General features: G+C 37.1%; 1 protein-coding gene across 2 annotated transcripts in view; it reads right to left on the bottom strand.

The window, feature by feature from the left end:
• Positions 1-1,003: 1,003 nt before the first annotated feature.
• The window catches only part of GXYLT1 (glucoside xylosyltransferase 1), a 53,294-nt gene continuing 35,053 nt past the window's right edge, over positions 1,004-19,244 (bottom strand). For both annotated transcript variants that reach the window (XM_082636898.1, XM_082636897.1), the window contains 3 exons: positions 14,325-14,448; positions 13,937-14,109; positions 1,004-6,641 (listed from right to left, as the gene is read on the bottom strand). In XM_082636898.1, coding sequence (XP_082493024.1) covers positions 6,480-6,641; positions 13,937-14,109; positions 14,325-14,448 — 459 coding nt within the window. In that variant the 3' untranslated portion in view covers positions 1,004-6,479. The remainder of the gene's footprint in view (positions 6,642-13,936; positions 14,110-14,324; positions 14,449-19,244) is intronic.

Here is a 19,244-nt window from a genome sequence, read left to right on the forward strand (position 1 = left end):
CCTGGTCCAGGAAGATCCCACATGCTGCAGAGCAAGTAAGCCCATGCACCACAACTACTGAGCCTGTGCTCTAGAGCCTGCAAGCCGCAACTCCTGAGCCTGCTCGCCACGACTACTGAAGCCCGCGCGCCCTAGAGCCCGTGCTCCGCAACGAGAAGCCACTGCAGTGAGAAGCCTGCACACCACAACGAAGAGTAGCCCCCGCTCGCCACAACTAGAGAAAGCCCGTGTGCAGCAATGAAGACCTAGCGCAGCCAAAAATAATAATAATAATAAAAAGAAATACTTGGGCCAGTAAAATCATCTAGGTCTGTTGCCTACCCGATAGCTATCTTCTAAGCCCCTACCCTTCTACCCCACAGACTTCTAAAAGAACCCTGATGTTATTTCCTTTCCTGTGAGTAGACATTCTTCAAGGGAGGCTATATTTAAGTTTGGAGCAAATCATGGTCTGAGCCAACCATTGAAGTTTTATTCTCTTTGCAAAGTAATTGTTTTGGACACAGATATTGCTATGGCTATGAGAGCAAGTGAATGGAGACAGGTGGCACCTTCCTCTTATAAAAAGATATATTTTTGCCTCTGGTTGTCACTTGAGATGCAGAATGTTGGCTGTCACTTGGGGGCCGTCAGGGGAGACACAGCTCACATGCTGAGAACAGTACTGTAAAGACAAAAGGTACCCAGGTTTCTGATGACATTGTCCAGTTGCCAAATTAGTCCAGGAACTGCCCTTTTAGTTATCAAGCTTCCCAAGCCTAAAGATTCCAAAATTGCTTCTGACTGCTAGAATAATTCAGACACATCACTTGAAGAAATTAGATATTTATTGAGTAGATGTTTATTTAGTAAGAACAACACAAAATTTCTCAAGAAAAAGATGATTTGAATCCCCCCAAAACAGAACAGAGCAACTTTCCATTATTCTCAGGTTACATCCCAATCTATAATCTTATATTGACCCTCCCTTTAATAAATGTCAAGATACACAAAATACTTGGAGGAAGATACCCAAATTATCCTAAAACCGTCATATTTTCAGGTAAAAATCAATTTAAGAGTAGTAATCTCTGTGTAACACAGTACACCAAAATGCCTTCCTGCAACTTTAGAATCATTACTACTCAAAATATTAACATATTTATGCAAAATGCTTGTGAAAAATGGAAACACCTTCCAGTTTCTGACTTCAGGAACAAGTACAAACCACCATCTCCTTCATAAATCTTCTGTTACAACATGCATCAAAAGCCACTGGCCCAGCTCTCAGATACTGACAACAATGGATGTGATGCAATGGATGACACAGTTTACAGCTATGCTACAAGCTCTGAATTATTTTTGCATAACATTCCAATATTCCCTGAAGAGATTTTATACACAGGTTGAAAACAGCTATTTACCATCATAGTCAAAGTCAACTTACATTTTAAATGAAAGGTACACTGTTGCTTTTCTTCAGTTTTTACAAGGAGTTGCTATGATGATGTGTGTTTGAATATGCTCACAAATTCAGATTGTAATGTAAACTACACATAATCAGAGGCTCCACATCAGGTCTTAAGTTTGGCATTAAAATGTCTGACCACAGACCCTCCAAATAACATTCACAGCATTAGAAGTGACAGAAATTTTCCTTTCTTTTTCTCTCCGTATCTTTTCAAAGGTCCTCTTTTGTTTGAAAACTGGGTGTACAGAAAATTCTTAAGAAACAATCCCATTAGACATTTGGAATTAATTGGTAGAGATGAGGTGACAATACATATTTTCCATTTAGAAGTTTGACATCGACTTGTAATCAGTTTTAAATTGCCTAGTCCAATATGCTATTCCATGTTCTCATAATTCTGTAATTGCTAGATATTTGGATTAATACCATATTCATTTTTAGTTAAAAAAAATTCTTGCATCACCTTTCACACCTGCCTTAAGTTTATATAATTTAGTTATAAAAATCTAGTTTCATGTTCAATGAATTAAGAAACGACGAACACCAGGACAGTTTAGCCAGACTTTAACAGGCAAAAAAGGGTTGCTTTGGCAATGTATAAAAGGATAACTGTTACAGTACTAATCATTATTTAATCTACTTTTATTAAATATTAAAATGCAATAAGGCAATTGTTTAAGATGCTTGAAATTACATTTAATAAAATGATAACTGGCCCCACACCTGACATACTGCTTCCCTACTTCTCTATTTTACTCTAAGGAACCAAAAGTTATTTAAAAAAAAAAAAATCAGTGGTCTCGCTAAATCACTACTGATTAACACTAAGGTGTTTATTACTTACAATATAAACTTCTGAAAAAGAAGACACTGAATACTTTCTTTTAATGTTTTTCCATTTAACGTACTCCTGCTGTCTCCTGTTCTCTTTAATCCATTCCTAACACTACAACTGGAAGTATGCCTACTGAAGAATCAAGAGATGTGATGTACTGTTTAAGATGCCATTCATTCAAGGTAGGGCAGTGGTTCCCAAATCTAGCTTCTTATCAGTATCATCTGGGAAAACCACCGTGATAGATTCCTGGGCCCCCTTCAGATCTGATACGGCCATCCCCTCCTCCTGTGTTATCTATGTGGTCAGTCCTGCATAGTTCAGCATCTGGGAAGACTAAAAGGATGTTAAAAAGGAAGATATTTGTCATTGTGTTTCGACAGGTCTTAGCTCACAAACTTGGATCCAATTAACGAAAAAATACAAAAAAAAAAAATACAATGTTGACTCACAGCACTAAATGATCAGTGAGTAGAGTGACTGGGAAAATACTTTAGGATCAACAAATCAAACAAAGGTAGCCTGGTTGCCCCTTCCATGAAATCCAGCACAATTCCTGAGCCCAGAGGGCCTCGTGAACTGAAACAGAGGAAGGCAAGCAGACAGTGGTACAGGCTGGGGTGCTGCAACTCAAAAAGTGACTGTTCCCACACCTCCGCTCTCTACCTCTACTTCTCAATTTCCACACTCTCATCCCCTCTCTTCTTGCACTCTGCCTTTGGCCATTCTCACTCTTATTCCCTTCTCTTTCCTCACTTTTCTCACTTCCTCTCTTTTCCTTCTTCCTTTGATCATTCCTTTACATCATTCTTTCCTTTGCTTTCTCTTCCTTAAAAATTCTTCCTTACATAATCTAAGCAAATTCATACCGGAGATAGAAAACATGTCAAAAAACATTCAGCCTAAAACAGAATGATCTGTTCAGGAGACAACAGAGCAACACAGAACTTCAACAGTAATGCTGCTGTGGCATGATACAAGCCATGCAGCAAATCCATTCTCTCTTCTGGGTCTCAACTTCATGACTTCTGAGTCTTATGAGGTGGGAGGGGCATACTGATTGTTCACAAACTTATGGCACAGAGAAGGTTAAATGATACGCCTCGGGTCCCTAACCAAGAAGAGTGTACAGATCTAGTTCACAGTCTGGTTTTCTTTCCATTACACCAATAACATCTGACTGAAGGCAAGATGAGAGAGCAGTGAGTAAGCAGTAGTATTGTTTCAGGCTCTGAAGTGTCCAAAGATAAGTGGGTTACCGTATACATTATGAACTACTCTTCACAGGGAAAAAAAAAAGTATGTATTTTCTTAAAATGTAAATCACAATATATATTTTCTAAAGGTTTTCCAAGTTCCTCTAAGATGGCTACTTCATATAAATGAGGGTTGGCTACATTATAAAGTCATTCCGCTTTGGTAATACTGCAGCCCAGAGATAGTTCTGAGGTCAGAATTGTTCTAACACATAGACTCAAAGAATATAGAATGTAATTCGTATAAACTGCATAGATACACCATCTTATGGAAAGAAATATAAAACGTTCTCTAAGCTGTTCTAGAATTTAACCTCATTAATGCTGAGAACTGCATTTCTTGAGACTTCTCAAGGAAAAAGTTACCTTATCTAAACTCAGAAAACTCATTTTAATATTGTTAAGGTCTTTTTGTGATACCCTAACTTTCAGGTAAACACAGTCCCTAAGTGGAGAGTTTTCACCATAACCCAATTTATGGTAAAACGCTCAATTAAGTCAGGTCTGAATAAACCACATGAAGAACCTTCCAACTGATCCACAATGTAGAGTGTGTAACAGTGTAAATGGGTACAACAGGCGTGAGACCACAGCATACAGTCTAGTTAAACTATGATCACACTCCACCCAGTCCCAATCATACTAGAGCCTATGGGGCTAAGAGTCTCTGTTCACTAAGGAAATTAAATCTAAGCAACTTCCTAATATAAATTTGTATCTTGTCAATAACCCCAAGTACTTCCGCTAATGTTTCAGAATCACATTTATAATCCACCAACTGTGCCGAGAGTTGTGGTCCTAACTTCAACCTTCAAGTTGGCAAAATGATTTCCAGGGGTTCCCAAACTAACTGACACCAAAATCATCTGAGGTGCTTATTAAAAATAGAATCATAATGTGACTTATTTTTGCACTCTGATTCTAACATTGTAGTCAGTGAGGGAAATCTGCCTAAGAACTGGATATTAACTGAAGCCAAAGGAGATATGATGTCACTGTAGTTACCAAAGTGTTCACAGAGGTGAAATAACATGATGCCTGGCATTTTCTTTAAGATACTTCAGCAAAGGAAAAAGGGATAGATGACACAAATGTGGTAAGATATTGACGTGTTTGATCTGGACAAGGAATACCACTGTACTATTCTCTCTACTTCTGTGTAATGTGCAGACCCATCTAGACATGGGGTACCAGAGTCACCAAAGGTGAGGCCCAGGAATCCATTCTCAGCAAGGTCCCCACAAGAGTCTAATGTAGCCAGGTCGCCAATGGTCTCACCTGGGGACCATTAAAAATGATCCTATACCCTCCAAACTTCAAAATTCTAGGGACCTCATTTTTTATTTAGCAAATCGACTTCAACAAGTTCACAAGTTCTCACAGTCACCACGGTGCTCTGCCAGGGACACACAGACTGTGCTCTCTGAACGCTTCTGTCCAAGAGTGCTGAGCTGGCCATCAGCTTCTAATCTGCCTTTCTTACACCTTCCTCTCTCAATTTGTCCCTGACTGAACTGCAAAGACAGAGCACCGTCTTCCACGTCTCCACAGAGGGCGCTGTGTCTTCATAAAGCCAATCACCACTATTTTCACAAAGGTGATCGTCTTCCTTCATGGTTTTCTCTTCTCTATTTAAGCGTTAAAATGTCAAAAGGAGAAAAAGAAGTTAACCATACAGTACTTGGTAAAATGAGACGTGTGCCCCAGCACAGTACATGCTAAGTACTCAGAATCTACAGCTATAGAAGACAGGTCAAAAACACAGAGAAGTAATATTTTCTTATTGCCAAGATAAAAAAAATAATAACTGTCTTAAGTGAGATTTAAAGAAGGAGGACATGCACATCAAACCAAATCAAAACTAGTTTTTCTATAATCAGATGTGACAATCTTCTGAAGCCAATCATCCATGAAAGTTGTCTAACTTAAAGTAAGGCTCTATACGTATATTTGCTTCTTCAAAAATATCTTGCAAAGCCATTTTGAGGTAGAAGGACAAAGGTTTCAATGGGCCAGTTTTTTCCTGCTCCACTGTAACTATAATGACTGCTCACAGGAAGTACATAGCTTATGCATTTTGGTCCATCACATTTTCCACCATCATATAAGTACACTCATTAGGTTCTCATTTTATTATCAGTATATTTATTGTGTCCAGAATGCCCAGTAAAGCTGAAAATTTTCATTTAAAGTGAGAAAAAATTTCCTAAAATACCTAATTAATAATCTTAGATATGACTTTTGGCAAGACAGTTAAGCACGTACAAATGAAAATTCTATGTTTCACAAATACACACAGAGACTAATAATCAAAACTTTCAGTTTTCCCTCTCAATTTTAAATGTGCAGTTTACTTATAAACCAAAAATAAGTTTAAGCATGATTGTCACAAAAATATTTTAAAACAGAGATGAAATGTATAAAGGCACACACAGATTGTCGATAGTGACATCAGTTACATCCCATTTCTTTAGAAACAGAACATTTTCTGCTCCTGTAAACAACTTTCTTTTCTCACACATTTAAAGTGAGGTTAGTGCTGACATAAAATTATTGCTATACTCACAGTTTGAGTGTTTCCACTGTGTATGAGGTACATTTTTCTCCAACCATACATCCCTACTGCTCTTACCCACTTGAGAGTAAGAGTAAAACAAAGTCTGTAGGCTATAACCATTCAATAATATCTTCATCAATACTAGAATGATAGCAAATAGCATTACAGAACATCAGAAGTCACAACTATCTTCTTGTTGGGGTCCAAGACTTCAACTTATTCTTCATTACATGAAAATACTGCTCATTTAACTTCTTCGGGAAAAAAATTATTCTGAAGATAAATAATTCCTTCCTGAACACTTCATCTAAGACTATTCCTTCACACATATCCTCTGACATTTTGTTGTTTTAATTCATTTGATTTAGCGGTCACCAAGAATCACCTTTCCTTTGGTGGTCTATCATAACGATCTTGTATGCTTTTTGACAGCTGTTTGATAAATATTTTGTAAATTTTTCCACAGTATGTATGCACTGTCTTTTGTAGTTCCAGTTCTAAAGGCTTTAATAAAGAATGGATGTTGTCATCTTCAAAAGAACACTAGAGAAAGAAAATAAAAAGACAAAGATATATATAAAAATTTAACTCTATTCCCAACAACTTCTTCTTCAATCAACTTGACATTGACAATCTCCATTTAAAGTCTCACAGAAAGCATGTGCCCAAAAAATAATTTCAATGAGTTAAGCAGACTACGATCTCACAGGAGGAGGGAGAGAGTACGGGTAACTCACTGGGGGTACTGGGGAGAGCCCTTCAGAGAGGAGCGTGGAGGCAGGGCACTCCAGGCCAAGGCAAGAACATGGTCAAGGGCAGAAGACCAGAGATACTGACAGGCGTGAGGTGACAACCAAAAGCTCGAGGTGTCTGAGAGAGACTAATAAGCCAAGAATCACTCTGATAACACTGGTGCGGCTGGACTGGAAAGGAGTGAGATGGAGGCACGGAGTGGGAGGAATGCAAAATGACAGCACAGGTCAGTGCTTCCCACAGAACTCTAACTGCACAAAGGGATCCCAAGTATAAATATGTTTGAGAACTGCTAAATACCATGCACTCTTGGGGGGATTCACAGTGGCACATGAAAAACTATAAAAACAAAAAACACATCTGTTGGGTATTGTTTGGCCCACTAATTCCAAAATATACTTTTTACCCTTTTCACCATAAAATATATTAATATCCCAAGGAATATATTTTGGAAAACACTGTTGTAATAGTTAAGTGCAAATAACCTGTGAGCTTAGTATTTTCAACCAGGTACATTTTTTCATTTAGTATTTGCAACTACAATCCGAAAGACTGACGGGGCTTGAAAATAGAACATTTTATGGGAAAAGTTTGAAGTCAGTGAAAAATGCAAGATCCTGAAGGAAATTCAGAACCTGAAATCTAGAAGGGCTGCGTATGACCTGAGGTTCACTACGCTGCCACTGAGGGAGAGGAAATAAAAGCACCATTTGAATCACAATTAGTGAGTCTGTAGGAAGCCACAGCCCATCTAGGGAGAACAGGCTGAACACAGATGCTAATTTAGAACATGGACGTGTAGAGCTGCAAAGAGATCCTAAACCTGGGTGCCTCTAGTGCAAGAACACTATGAACATTAACTGCATGAAACCTTCACTCTTGGGGTGATTTTTCAAACCTAATCCCATATACTGAAGATAAATATCTTGAAGTATTTTTGAAAACAAAAAAAAAAGAGAGAGAGAGGCTTAACTGGGAAGAACGTAACGAAAATAACAACAGCTAGGACACAGGGATCTAGGAGAGACTGTTGAAAGCCGGACTGGTTAAAAGAGGACCCTTCCTACTCTGCCTGGCATTGTTCTAAGAGCTTTATACATATTAATGCACTTAAGCCTCATACCAACTTCATGAAATAGGACATCACTATTTACAAAGAAGCAACTTAAGGCAGGGGGAGAATCTTCCCAGTTACAAAGCTAGTTAAGTGGCTAAGCCATGAGTCCACCTCAGCTGCAAAAGAAATCGACAGCTAGTGGGAAGCAGCCGCATAGCACAGGAAGATCAGCTCGGTGCTTTGTGACCACCTAAAGGGGTGGGATAGGGAGGGTGGGAAGGAGGGAGATGCAAGAGGGAAGAGATATGGGGATATATGTATAACTGATTCACTTTGTTATAAAGCAGAAACTAACACACCACTGTAAAGCAATTATACTCCAATAAAGATGTTAAAAAAAGAGAAAAAAACGTCAACAGCTTTACAACCATACAGCACTGCTAGTCAGTTTCAAAAACTCTGTTAAAAGATGCAGCTCTGTTAACAGTGGGAAACTGTGCTGTGCTGTATACAGCACATTTGTCTGGGGTTATGCTGAAGAAGGTCAGGTTTACCTTACCTTCTTCAAGGTTTAACACCTGTATTAAGTGATACTGTCAAGTAACATTTCACTGTGTATAAACAACATTCTTGTACAACTGTGGCTGAGAGGCGAGTAATAATGGAAGAGCCAACTGTGGTCTTTTTCTTACTCTACAATGACAAAAAATGAAAACATAACAAAAGTGTTTAAAAGTAAACTCCCAGGAGTACTTGAGATTCAGTTCATCCATTTTCATGTGATTTAAATCCCAGTGTTTGGGGTTAAATTTCTTTTTTCTTCACTGGGAAAGTCTTCTGATGAGTATTTTCCCAAAATAAAAATAGTGCCTCATGAATTAGGGCCCTTTTAGTCCAACATATAACACAAGTAATTTGACCTTTACGGGAAAAGGTGATAAATCACCCAGATGTCTACCTGTAGTACACAGCCGGAAGTCACACCCTCCACCAGCCACAGACTCTGCAGTGTCCAGGAGTTGTGCAGCATGGAATGCACATCCAGACGTTCCCTTTCCCAGAGGCCACATGTGCCCTTACCTGACTGTGTGCCTCTTCCCATACTGAGTGCTACACGTGACTGGTCTGCACCATTCCTGCCTGCCTGGTACTCATCCTTCCAGCTCAGTCCAATGTCAGCTCCTCTGAGAACCTCTCCTGACACAGTTAATCACTCCCTCCCTCTTCACTGGCACCGTACCCAGCACACAAACTTTTAGGAAGGTCATGTTTTATATCTAAGACTGTCAGTTGAAGGCAGTGAATAAATAGTGAGGTTATGATGACCACAAGTAGATAATTAAAAGGCATTTTCGAAAAACAGAACATGTTTTAAAAGTATGGCAGAATGGCAGGCAGTTCAATCTGACAAATGCTGAGTGCCAACTATATACAAGGTCGTGCAGGAGGGAAATGGTCGAGAATCCCTTGCATCTCTGCAAACCTACTGCATCTTATGCAAATAGAAGAAGGGTGTGAAGTAAATCAAAGGTAACAGAGAAACACCAAGAAATCTAATAATTCAAACGAAATACAAGAAGCAGAAAATATTTTACAGAGCAATAAAATATTTTGTTCCCATTGCAAATCTGCAATTTTTAATCTTAGTATTTTTATTCACTCAGCAACTAATATTTAACAACTATGTGTGGGCTGTAAAAACTGATTTGCTGGCAGACATAGCCGTGCGTTTACATTTTAAAAATGGTTCACGTCCTTACTGTTCACAGCATTCGATGGCTATGACTAAGCTTCTGTCTGAAACTTGCATAAATGCCCTTGTCTAAACTGCAATTCTTTTAAATTACACTTCTCACTGAATTATAGATAAGGAAAGATACAAATACTAACCAAGAGCACCAAAAAAGACTGATTAACTTCATTAAGTTGAAAAATGGGTAATATGGCTATTAATATGGACCCAAAACAAATATTAATCTTTAATTACTTCAGTATTTGAAATAGTTTTTAAAATAAGATTTATTTTTTAAAAATCAAGTGTAATTCATCAGCTTAAAACCAATACTCAATTTTTTTAAAGTATACATTTATAGAAGATCAGAAAAGATCGAATAAAACTAGTAAGATTTAATTCCTTAATAATGTTTTTTTAAATGATCAAAGGCAACAAAGAAATCACATTTTTATAGGAGTGCATTTCTTTTCTATCCTGCAAAGTCTCAGAACCCCAAATGTACCTTTTGTCATTTTTATCACCTCTTGACAACCCATGATAAAGCATTATTAAAATACGATATTGATTTCTGAAGGCATACTAGGTCGGCTACATGAAAATGAACATCACTAAATTTTATATTTCTTCAGTGAATGAAGCTGTATCGTGATAAACTGATTCTTCAGAAACCTTCTCTCTCAGGTTTATAGGACAAGAAACTTATCAAAAACACTAAAACTGTAGCCTACAATGCTGTCAGCACTTTGCCTACCACCAGGTTTGAGAAACTCAGATTTCCAGGAGACAACTTCAGCTCCTTGTCACTGCAGACCGTCACCTTACACAGCACGTCATCACCGCATCTAGCCCAGCCCTGCCGCTGCCTCCCTTCACCCATCACCCCGAACAGCTCAACGCCTGACCTCCTCGTGGACCTTCCACAACCCCTGAGGCTTTTTCTCAGGCAATTTTGGCCCAGCCTGCTCACCTGGCAACCTCTTACACATTCTTCAGGGCTCACATCAAATGCCTCCTCATCAACGAAGCCTTCCCTGGCTCTTCGGGGCAAAACTTGCAGTCTTTCACGGTCCTAGTACAATCTGTGTCTCAGTAGGTTACAGTTCAGTATCTTTATCCTCATTCCTATTACTGAGGCTGTACTAGCAAACAGTGAGAGCAGTCACGAGCAAATACTGAGCATCTAGCAAACAGGGGCATCAGCTCTTCTCCTGACCCCCAGGCTTACACCAAACCACTCTTGTTATTTTACTTATGTTTTTGTCTTCACGTCCACATAAGATTAGACACAGTCTAGCAGAGCAGTGAACACACCCACGCGAGAGATGAGTGCTCACGTACACTTCTCCCCAGGTATCAATGAATTAGCTGCATGGATAGCACTTGATATAATGCTCCTTAAGCAAAATCATAAATCCAGTCCTTATTTGGATTTGCCCCAAGTCTTGGTCCCCAACATATTCAGAGACCTGGTTCATGCATCATCTCCCCCCGTCAATCCACCTTAATTAAACAAGAGCACTGTAAGAACAAGGAAAAAAAAAGAGAGAGAACAGATATCTGGGGTGGTGGCGCCAGTGTAATTTTTTCCCAAACTCGATATAAAGTAAATGCTTAAAAGAGAAAACCCCATTTACGAAGGCAACAAAGAAGATAAAATACTTAAGGATAAACTTAAGATATGTTCAAAATCCATAGTATGAAGAAAACTATTAAACATTCCTGAAAGACACAAATGAAAGACAGACCTTGTTCTTAAGATGTCTCAACACCATTAAAATGTCAGCAGCCACTAAGTTAATATGTGAAGATGATACACTCCCAACAAAAAAACAAGTTTTTTATGTAATTAAATGAGTTGATATTTGTGGAAAAATAAAAATACAATAGGTAGGAAAACACTGAAAGGACAGGCTATGAAGAGGAAGTAACCTTACCAGATATTAAAATACAGCACAAAGGCTTTATAATTAAAATAGTGTGTAAGAGTATACAAATGGACAGACCATTGGAGCAAAACAGAAAATCCAGAAATTACAAATGGAACTTTAGTATATAATAAAGTCAGTATCTCAAATCTCTGGGTTACAGATAGACTTTTAAATAAATGATGTTGGGAAAAGACAGCTATTTGGAAAAAGATCGAATTAGATCTATTCCTCTCTCAAAAGAGTAAATTCCAAATTGAGCAGAAAGCGAAATGTAATAAATGAAAAAGTATATAGGTGAATTTTTCTATAAGCTGAGTATAGGTAGGGAAAGACTTTCTAATTACTACTTTTTTAAAAAAAGGTTTTAAATTTGATTACACAAAATTTTTAAAAAACAACTTTGAATGGTATAAAATTCCATAAACAGTCAAATTGGGAAAAAAATTTACATCAGATATCACAGAAAAAGAACTAACATCTTTAATACACAAAGAACTTGCAACAAAGGGTGGGGAGGTGGGGAGTAGAGACTGAAACTCCCTCATGGTGATAACTGTACAACTCTGTAAACATGCTAAAAACCACTGAATTATTTACACTATGGGTGAACTGTGTGGTATATAATGTTATCAATAAAGTTATTTTTTAAAAGTGATAGAAGACTAGGTGAGAGATTTGAAAGAAAATTCACCCCCCAAAAAGATGTAAAAACAGCTGTTAAATATATAGAAAGATGTTCATCTCAATCATAAGAGAAAGGCAAATTAAAATTAAACTAAGATTCCATTTCTCACTCGTTAGAATGGCAAAAATTTTTCAAGCTTGATAATACACTCTGTTAGTGAGGCTGTGAGCAATAGGCCTCGTCATGAACTGTTGGCAGGAATGCAAATAATCCCCATGTAGGGAAAACAGGCGGTATCTTCAATTAAAATTATCCCATGTCCAGGAATTAACCCTGAAGAAACATCTCCCAACAATACAAATATACGTATGGCAAAGTTAGGCACTGCTGCATTATTTATTATTCAAAATGCTGGAAAAGACCAGAATGTTCAAACATAAGAGATTAATTTAATAAACTCTGGTACATGCACAAAATGGAATATCATACAGCTGTTTAAAAAAAAAAAGCATGAAGAAAATATTTATAAATGCCGAAATTTCCAGAATACTGTAAAAAAGGCAAAGCGCAAATAAAGATGAACAGTATGCTACTTCTCATGTAAGAAAAGGGGAATTACAAAACGTACATGTATCTACTTACCTGTACAGGAAGGACAAACCAGAAAATGAAATTGGTGATGGGGTGGGGGGCCTGGGGTGGAAGGATGGGGAAGGAGTGCTACTTCTGAGTAAACCGTTATATAGTTTCGACTTTTTGAAGTATATTAATATTCCTCATATCAAATTAAAGCTAAATCAACAGAGATGAGGGGAAAAAACTTAAAACTGAAAGCATACAGAAACACATGAACCCAACTGTATTTCAAATGAATGAATAACCACACTGAAAGAAGGAGAAAAGAACTAACGCAAGTAACTTCTGTACATAGTACTGAGTACACACCCTCGTCTGGGGCAGGGGAGGGGTGGGGGGAGGACTAGAAACAAATCCTTTATAGTAGGTTGGTTTTTCAAGAACAGAGGAGTGGAGATAGCAGTATGAATGGAGCATTTTTTAAATTAGTTTAAGTGTACTGTAGAACTAAGCAAAAGAGGAAATATTTTATGTTCGGAGCCAGGATTCTAGTTGTGGAAGAAATGAGATAAAACAGAAACAAAGTAGGAGAAGGCAAGGAAGGGGCCTGAGGGAATGGAACTGGAGGCACTGGTGTGAGCACATGACTGTGTGTATTTGTATATTTGTATTTCCCAGCTCTGCTGCTGAAAGGGCTTAGAAGGGAAGACACCCTTGTAGCAATAAGCATCAGAGTTCCTTTGACAGCTGATTTCAGGGTGAGGGCAGGGAATGTATAACAAGATGAGCCTGGGATATTTTGTTTGGACAAAGAATGTGGAGGTACTGAAAATAATGATGGGAATATGTCAAATGAGCATAAGAGATAGCCAAAAGGGCTCCCAATCACCAAATCTGGCACAACTTCAGCATCAATATAAATAAAATTGAATACTGCATTATAAATCATGGAAAAAAATACATATCAATGAGTTCACACTGATAATGTATGGATCAGTAAGTGGGCAAAGGGGAGTGCTCTTCCTTACAGCAGAACGCCAAGTGCCAGAGCTAGATGTGGAAGGAGTGCTGGGTTTATAACTGATGAACTAGGGTAAAGGATATGCAAGTTCTCTGTAAGCTTGCGAGTACGTCCACAGAAACATTTTTTTAAAAAAAGCTTACATTTCTCAGTGCTTCATAAATAGCTCTAAACGCTGGTTGCTTATCATCATGGTAAACACCTCTGTTCCCATGAAGAATAAAGATTCCTTCTTCTTCGGCTTCTTGGCAATTGCTTCCATATATGCAATGATCTGGTCGATAGTTCCATTGACACGGAAAAACAAAAAGGCTTTCTAGGCAGAGACAAAACAAAAAAGCAAACATACCCTAATTCCACAGAATTAACACTTTGCAAAATTTTAGTTTAAATTTAGTTTACTTTGTCTTAAAAAAAAAAGTGATAACCATTAGTATAAGCCAAAATCAAATAAATGCATTTCTCCAGTTTTGACTAAATATTAACTATGATTTTTTTTTACAAATGCAAAGAATAAATTTAAATGATTACCTGGATTATGAAAAAATATGATATTCAACAGATCTTGATCACCCCATGTGATGTTCAGTTTGTATTTTTTAAGCAATGGCATAAGTATGTCTCCCCATCGTAGTCGCACAGAGGTCATATCATTCTGTTGGTAAATACATTAATGAGATTCTCAGGCTTCCAGGTTTAAAACGGCAGCATAATGACAGTTCCCCATTCTTCCCTTAGCAATTGTTACAGAGCAAGGGGAGAAGTGTAAACTTTTGTTTCAAAATCAAGTGATCCTAATGTAAACGTAAATGTCAGTAAAACTGTCCAGCTGGAGTGCAGAAGATAACAAAAGAAGGTATCTGAAGCTGCACAAAGAAGTGATAAAACTAACAGATGTCTGGGAGGAAAGGGAAAGAGAAAGTAGGTGGTAGTTTAAGTACTATGACTGTGACCTCATCTTAAAAAGCAGATAGCTTTAGTACCTATGTTATATGTCTAGACACAGTACCTATGTCTCTGTCATACAGCTGCTGAGGATCAAACCTGTTAATTTATAAATAAAAAGTACTAGGAAAAGTACCTGGCACAGTATTAGCTATTATTATCACCATGATCACTATTATTCTTAGTCTGATTTGCCAACCCTTTATAATTGGCATTTCAAAGAGGTCATTTGAAATTGATAAATCAAAAATAGAGGGCCTCCCTGGTGGCGCAGTGGTTGAGAGTCCGCCTGCCGATGCAGGGGATACGGGTTCGTGCCCCGGTCTGGGAGGATCCCATATGCCGCGGAGCGGCTGGGCCCGTGAGCCATGGCCGCTGAGCCTGCGCGTCCGGAGCCTGCGCGTCCGGAGCCTGTGCTCCGCAACGGGAGAGGCCACAGCAGTGAGAGGCCCGCATACCGCAAAAAGAAAAAAAAAAAAAAAAAAAAAAATAGATACTGGGGCTTCCCTGGTGGCGCAGTGGTTGAGAGTCTGCCTGCTGATGCAGGGGACATGGGGTCGTGCCCCGGTCTGGGAAGATCCCACATGCCGCAGAGCGGCTGGGCCCATGAGCCATGGCCGCTGAGCCTGCGCTCCGCAACGGGAGAGGCCACAACAGTGAGAGGCCCGCGTACCGCAAAAAAAAAAAAAAAAAAGATACTGAATTTCGTCAGATGCCTTTTCAGCCTCTACAGAACTACTCATAGCTCATACCTAAGGAAACAACAGAGTTGAAAGAGGGCTGGGGATCATGTGAAGCTGGGGTGAAGTTGAATACTAAGTCTTTTATACCAATTTGACTCTTTGAAACTCTCCAGACTTAAACCAGTACTCCTCAAAGTACAGTTTGCAGTGTGCTGATCAGTAAATTTTTCATGTCCTCTACAAGATTTAAGTACACAAATTAAGAGTAAGATTTAGAAACTTTTATAGCGATTTTATGTCTATTTAGTCTAATATTTTCCTAGTAATTTATTTACATTATTTTTACAAAAGCATTGCCTCATGACAGATTGTAAATAATGTTTAAAAAAACACTGATTCTTCTCCACAGATAGCTTAAAAAACATTATTACAAGCTATTCTAGGATATATAATAAACACAATGGAGGCAAAAACAATCTATACTTCGAGAAAGAAAAGTCAGAATTCCTGGAAAAAAAACTACGTATTTAAACTAAATATAATTTGCTATAATTGTATTACCTTGTGTGAAGTTTCTCAGAATGCAGTAAATACAGTAAACTATACACAATCAGAAATAAATCTGGAAAATGACTGAAACAAGTTTTACTTAAGGAATTATTAAGAAAATATTTTATTGAAAGGATGACTCTGAAATACATCACTGATCATGTTCACTAAATGTTCTTAGGATCTGAAAAGGAAAGTTTTGAATTGCTCAAAAGGACCAAGGCCAGAAACAGATTAAATAGACAGGACTGGTGGACACCTTGTACCATGTCATGTTCAAGTCTTCACTGGATTCTACTTATGCAAAAAAAAAAATGTATAGAGAGACAGAAATACACCTATTCAAAGAAATACATCTATTCAAAGAAAAGAAAGATAAAATAACAAGGTCCAGGGCAGTTTTAGGGAAAAAAGAAAAAATCAAGGGGTGGGAGGTGGGGGGACCTTTATAATACATGTAAAGGAAAAGTCCTACTAGAAAAATACTGGACAAGAATCAATAACACTAGTATTATTTGCTGAGGATATAACCTAGAATATCCAAGACAACCAATGAAAAACTATGAGAAATGAGTTTAATAAAGAGGCATCATATATAAAAAGAGCTCAAGTCAACAGAAATGGAAAAACAGCAAAGTACAGAAATAGTCAAAGGATATGGCCATACAGCCATTCACAAAGAAGGAAACAAAAATGGCCTAAAAATTGTTATGAAAAGATTTTCATCCCACATTGGTGGTACAGTCAGGAAAGTAAAAATTAAAATACATGAGATATTTTTCAGCCATGTAACTACATATTCATACTAGTACACACAAACAATAAAATCAAAACGTTCTTTCTCCACAATATCACACACATTAAATGTGACAGACTGTATGTACTGACATAAAAATCATTTATATATTTACTAAGTGAAAAAAGCAAACTGAAGATATATAAAAGAATTCTACATATAAATGCTAATGTACATGTATATCTGTTTCCAAATACTTTTTTAAAGGGTCTGAAGAATACATAGCAAAGTTTATAATGCCATTTGGGCAAAGGAATGAAACCGAGGAGAGTGGTGTGTAAATGGGGGACTTGTCTTTTTACTCTATATGCGATGAATTGCCTGAATTTTTGTAAGCATGATTTAGTTTTGTAAATTTTTTTTTAAAGGAAACACTTTTAATCTTACAGTACAGTACCTTGAAAAGTACAGTAGTACAGTACAACAGCTGGCATACAGGAACTGGCATCAAGTGAATGGGCAAGAAGAGTTACTGACTGGAGGAGGGAGAGGAGGCAGGAGATGATAGAGCTGAAGTAGTTTTGTAATTTTTTAAAAAGATGTAGTTCTAATTTACTAATTTCAGCAAACCTACCAAAACGCACATGCATTATATTAAGATAAATTAGCTTCATTTCTAGAACTATGTATGCTTTTGAAAATAGACAGACTCATTATTATCATCAGTTTATGTTACAAACAAATATAAAACTGACAGGTGGCTATTCATATTATGTTCCAACAATGCTAGAAACTGAGAACTCATGAATTCCCAAAGATTAGTCACTCTCCTAATCTCTGAAAAGTTCCATCCCTTTTGGTAAGATGTTAATTGATATTGTTTTCTTAAGCTCTACATGTAACACAATAAAAGCCCTCCATCACATACATCTTCCAAATAAGTAAAAACGACCCTCACAGCCACCTCACAATAAGTATTCTCTTTTCTAATATTTTTCAATAATTCATTAATGGCCTAGTTTCTAAAACTTCTGTCTGTCCTCTGCCAGTAATTATCTACTGAGTTGCTACTTTATGCCAGACTCCATGCTAAATATTCTGAATACAAAGCTGCATAAAAGACACACCCTGCCCTCAGTAGATGGAGAAAACAGGCAAAAATTACTTTACAAAGTAATAAATGGCACGACATGAACAGGGTACAGTAAATATACAAGAAAAAAATTCTCAAGATGCCTTATTTATATTCTCTGGTTTTTAGCTAATAAATAGAAAAAGGTTAAGAAATACCTTAATAGAGATTCAACACTGCAAATACAATCATAATACAAAATACAAAGCAGTATCTTAGCCAGTGTTATATCAATGTCTATCAAGCATTATAAGAAAAAACCAAAAAAGTTAAAATTTTACTATTTTAATTTTTTAAATATATAATTATAATACATCAGGTTGGAACTGAATAATCATGAATGGTAGGGCTGGGTGACAGCAAAGCAAAGACTTTAAAACATGGCCATGGCCATTGTCCTAAGTGGGTAATCTTACAGCTTTTCATGTGATAGGCACTATGGGGTAACATTCATGGATCTGCATGAAACAGTTTGAAAAGTTATTACAAGTAATTCAGTTACATCACTAGAGCTCTAAAATTTATGATCTGTGCCAGAAATTATAGAGTTAGTAGGAAAGAACAAGGCAATGTTTGCTAAAGATATGTTTGGAAATCAGGAAAAATAAAGATATATGAAAAATGGAACTAAAAATCAATAAATTTTGTAGAAACATATCAGCAATCATAAATACAATATTTAGAAGCAAAATAAATCTGTGTTGTTCCCACTGGGCAAGAATAGAGTTGTTTGAAACAGAGGGATAGTAGGTATGAAGTAAATTGTGCCTACTAAATTAACGTACTATCACACTCCTCATATTTTTCTTCATCAAGTCATTAATACATAGAAAAAAACAAAAGCTTGAAAGTTTAGAAATTATTTCAACTCCTATATCTACATCTCTAGCTGGTTTAGAACATGCCACAGACAAAAAGAAAAGGGAAAGGGGAGAAACTGTTAAACATATTTAAGAATGATATTTAAGTAAGTAAAAGGTAAATAAAAAAATAATCAGAGATTTGAACTATATAGCTGCAATCTGAAATTTTCTTAAAAATCAAGTAATGGTGTTACACTAAATTATCTCTAAGGTTATTTGCAACACTACACTTCTCAGATAAGAATTTCAAATGAAGAGTTCCTGAGCAGTCACATTATTCCTTAGCACATAATCTTACAGCACCATCTTCTGGTATAATATTACTGTGCATAGTCTAACCATCAGAAAAGTAAGAAAACTCATGGTATGACACCTGTTTTATTTAGTAAAACTTTATGGTACATGAAATTTTAAAATTCAAAATATATCAAAATATTGGGTAATTGAAGAAAGATGTTCACTTGTAAGCAAAAGCAAAGGTTACACTGGCCTCATTAATGCATTCATTTGTGGAAGACAAAAGTGAAATGAAATCAAGATTTC

This window comes from Mesoplodon mirus, assembly GCF_964341445.2.
Source record: "Mesoplodon mirus genome assembly, chromosome: 11".
Classification (NCBI taxonomy): domain Eukaryota; kingdom Metazoa; phylum Chordata; class Mammalia; order Artiodactyla; family Ziphiidae; genus Mesoplodon; species Mesoplodon mirus.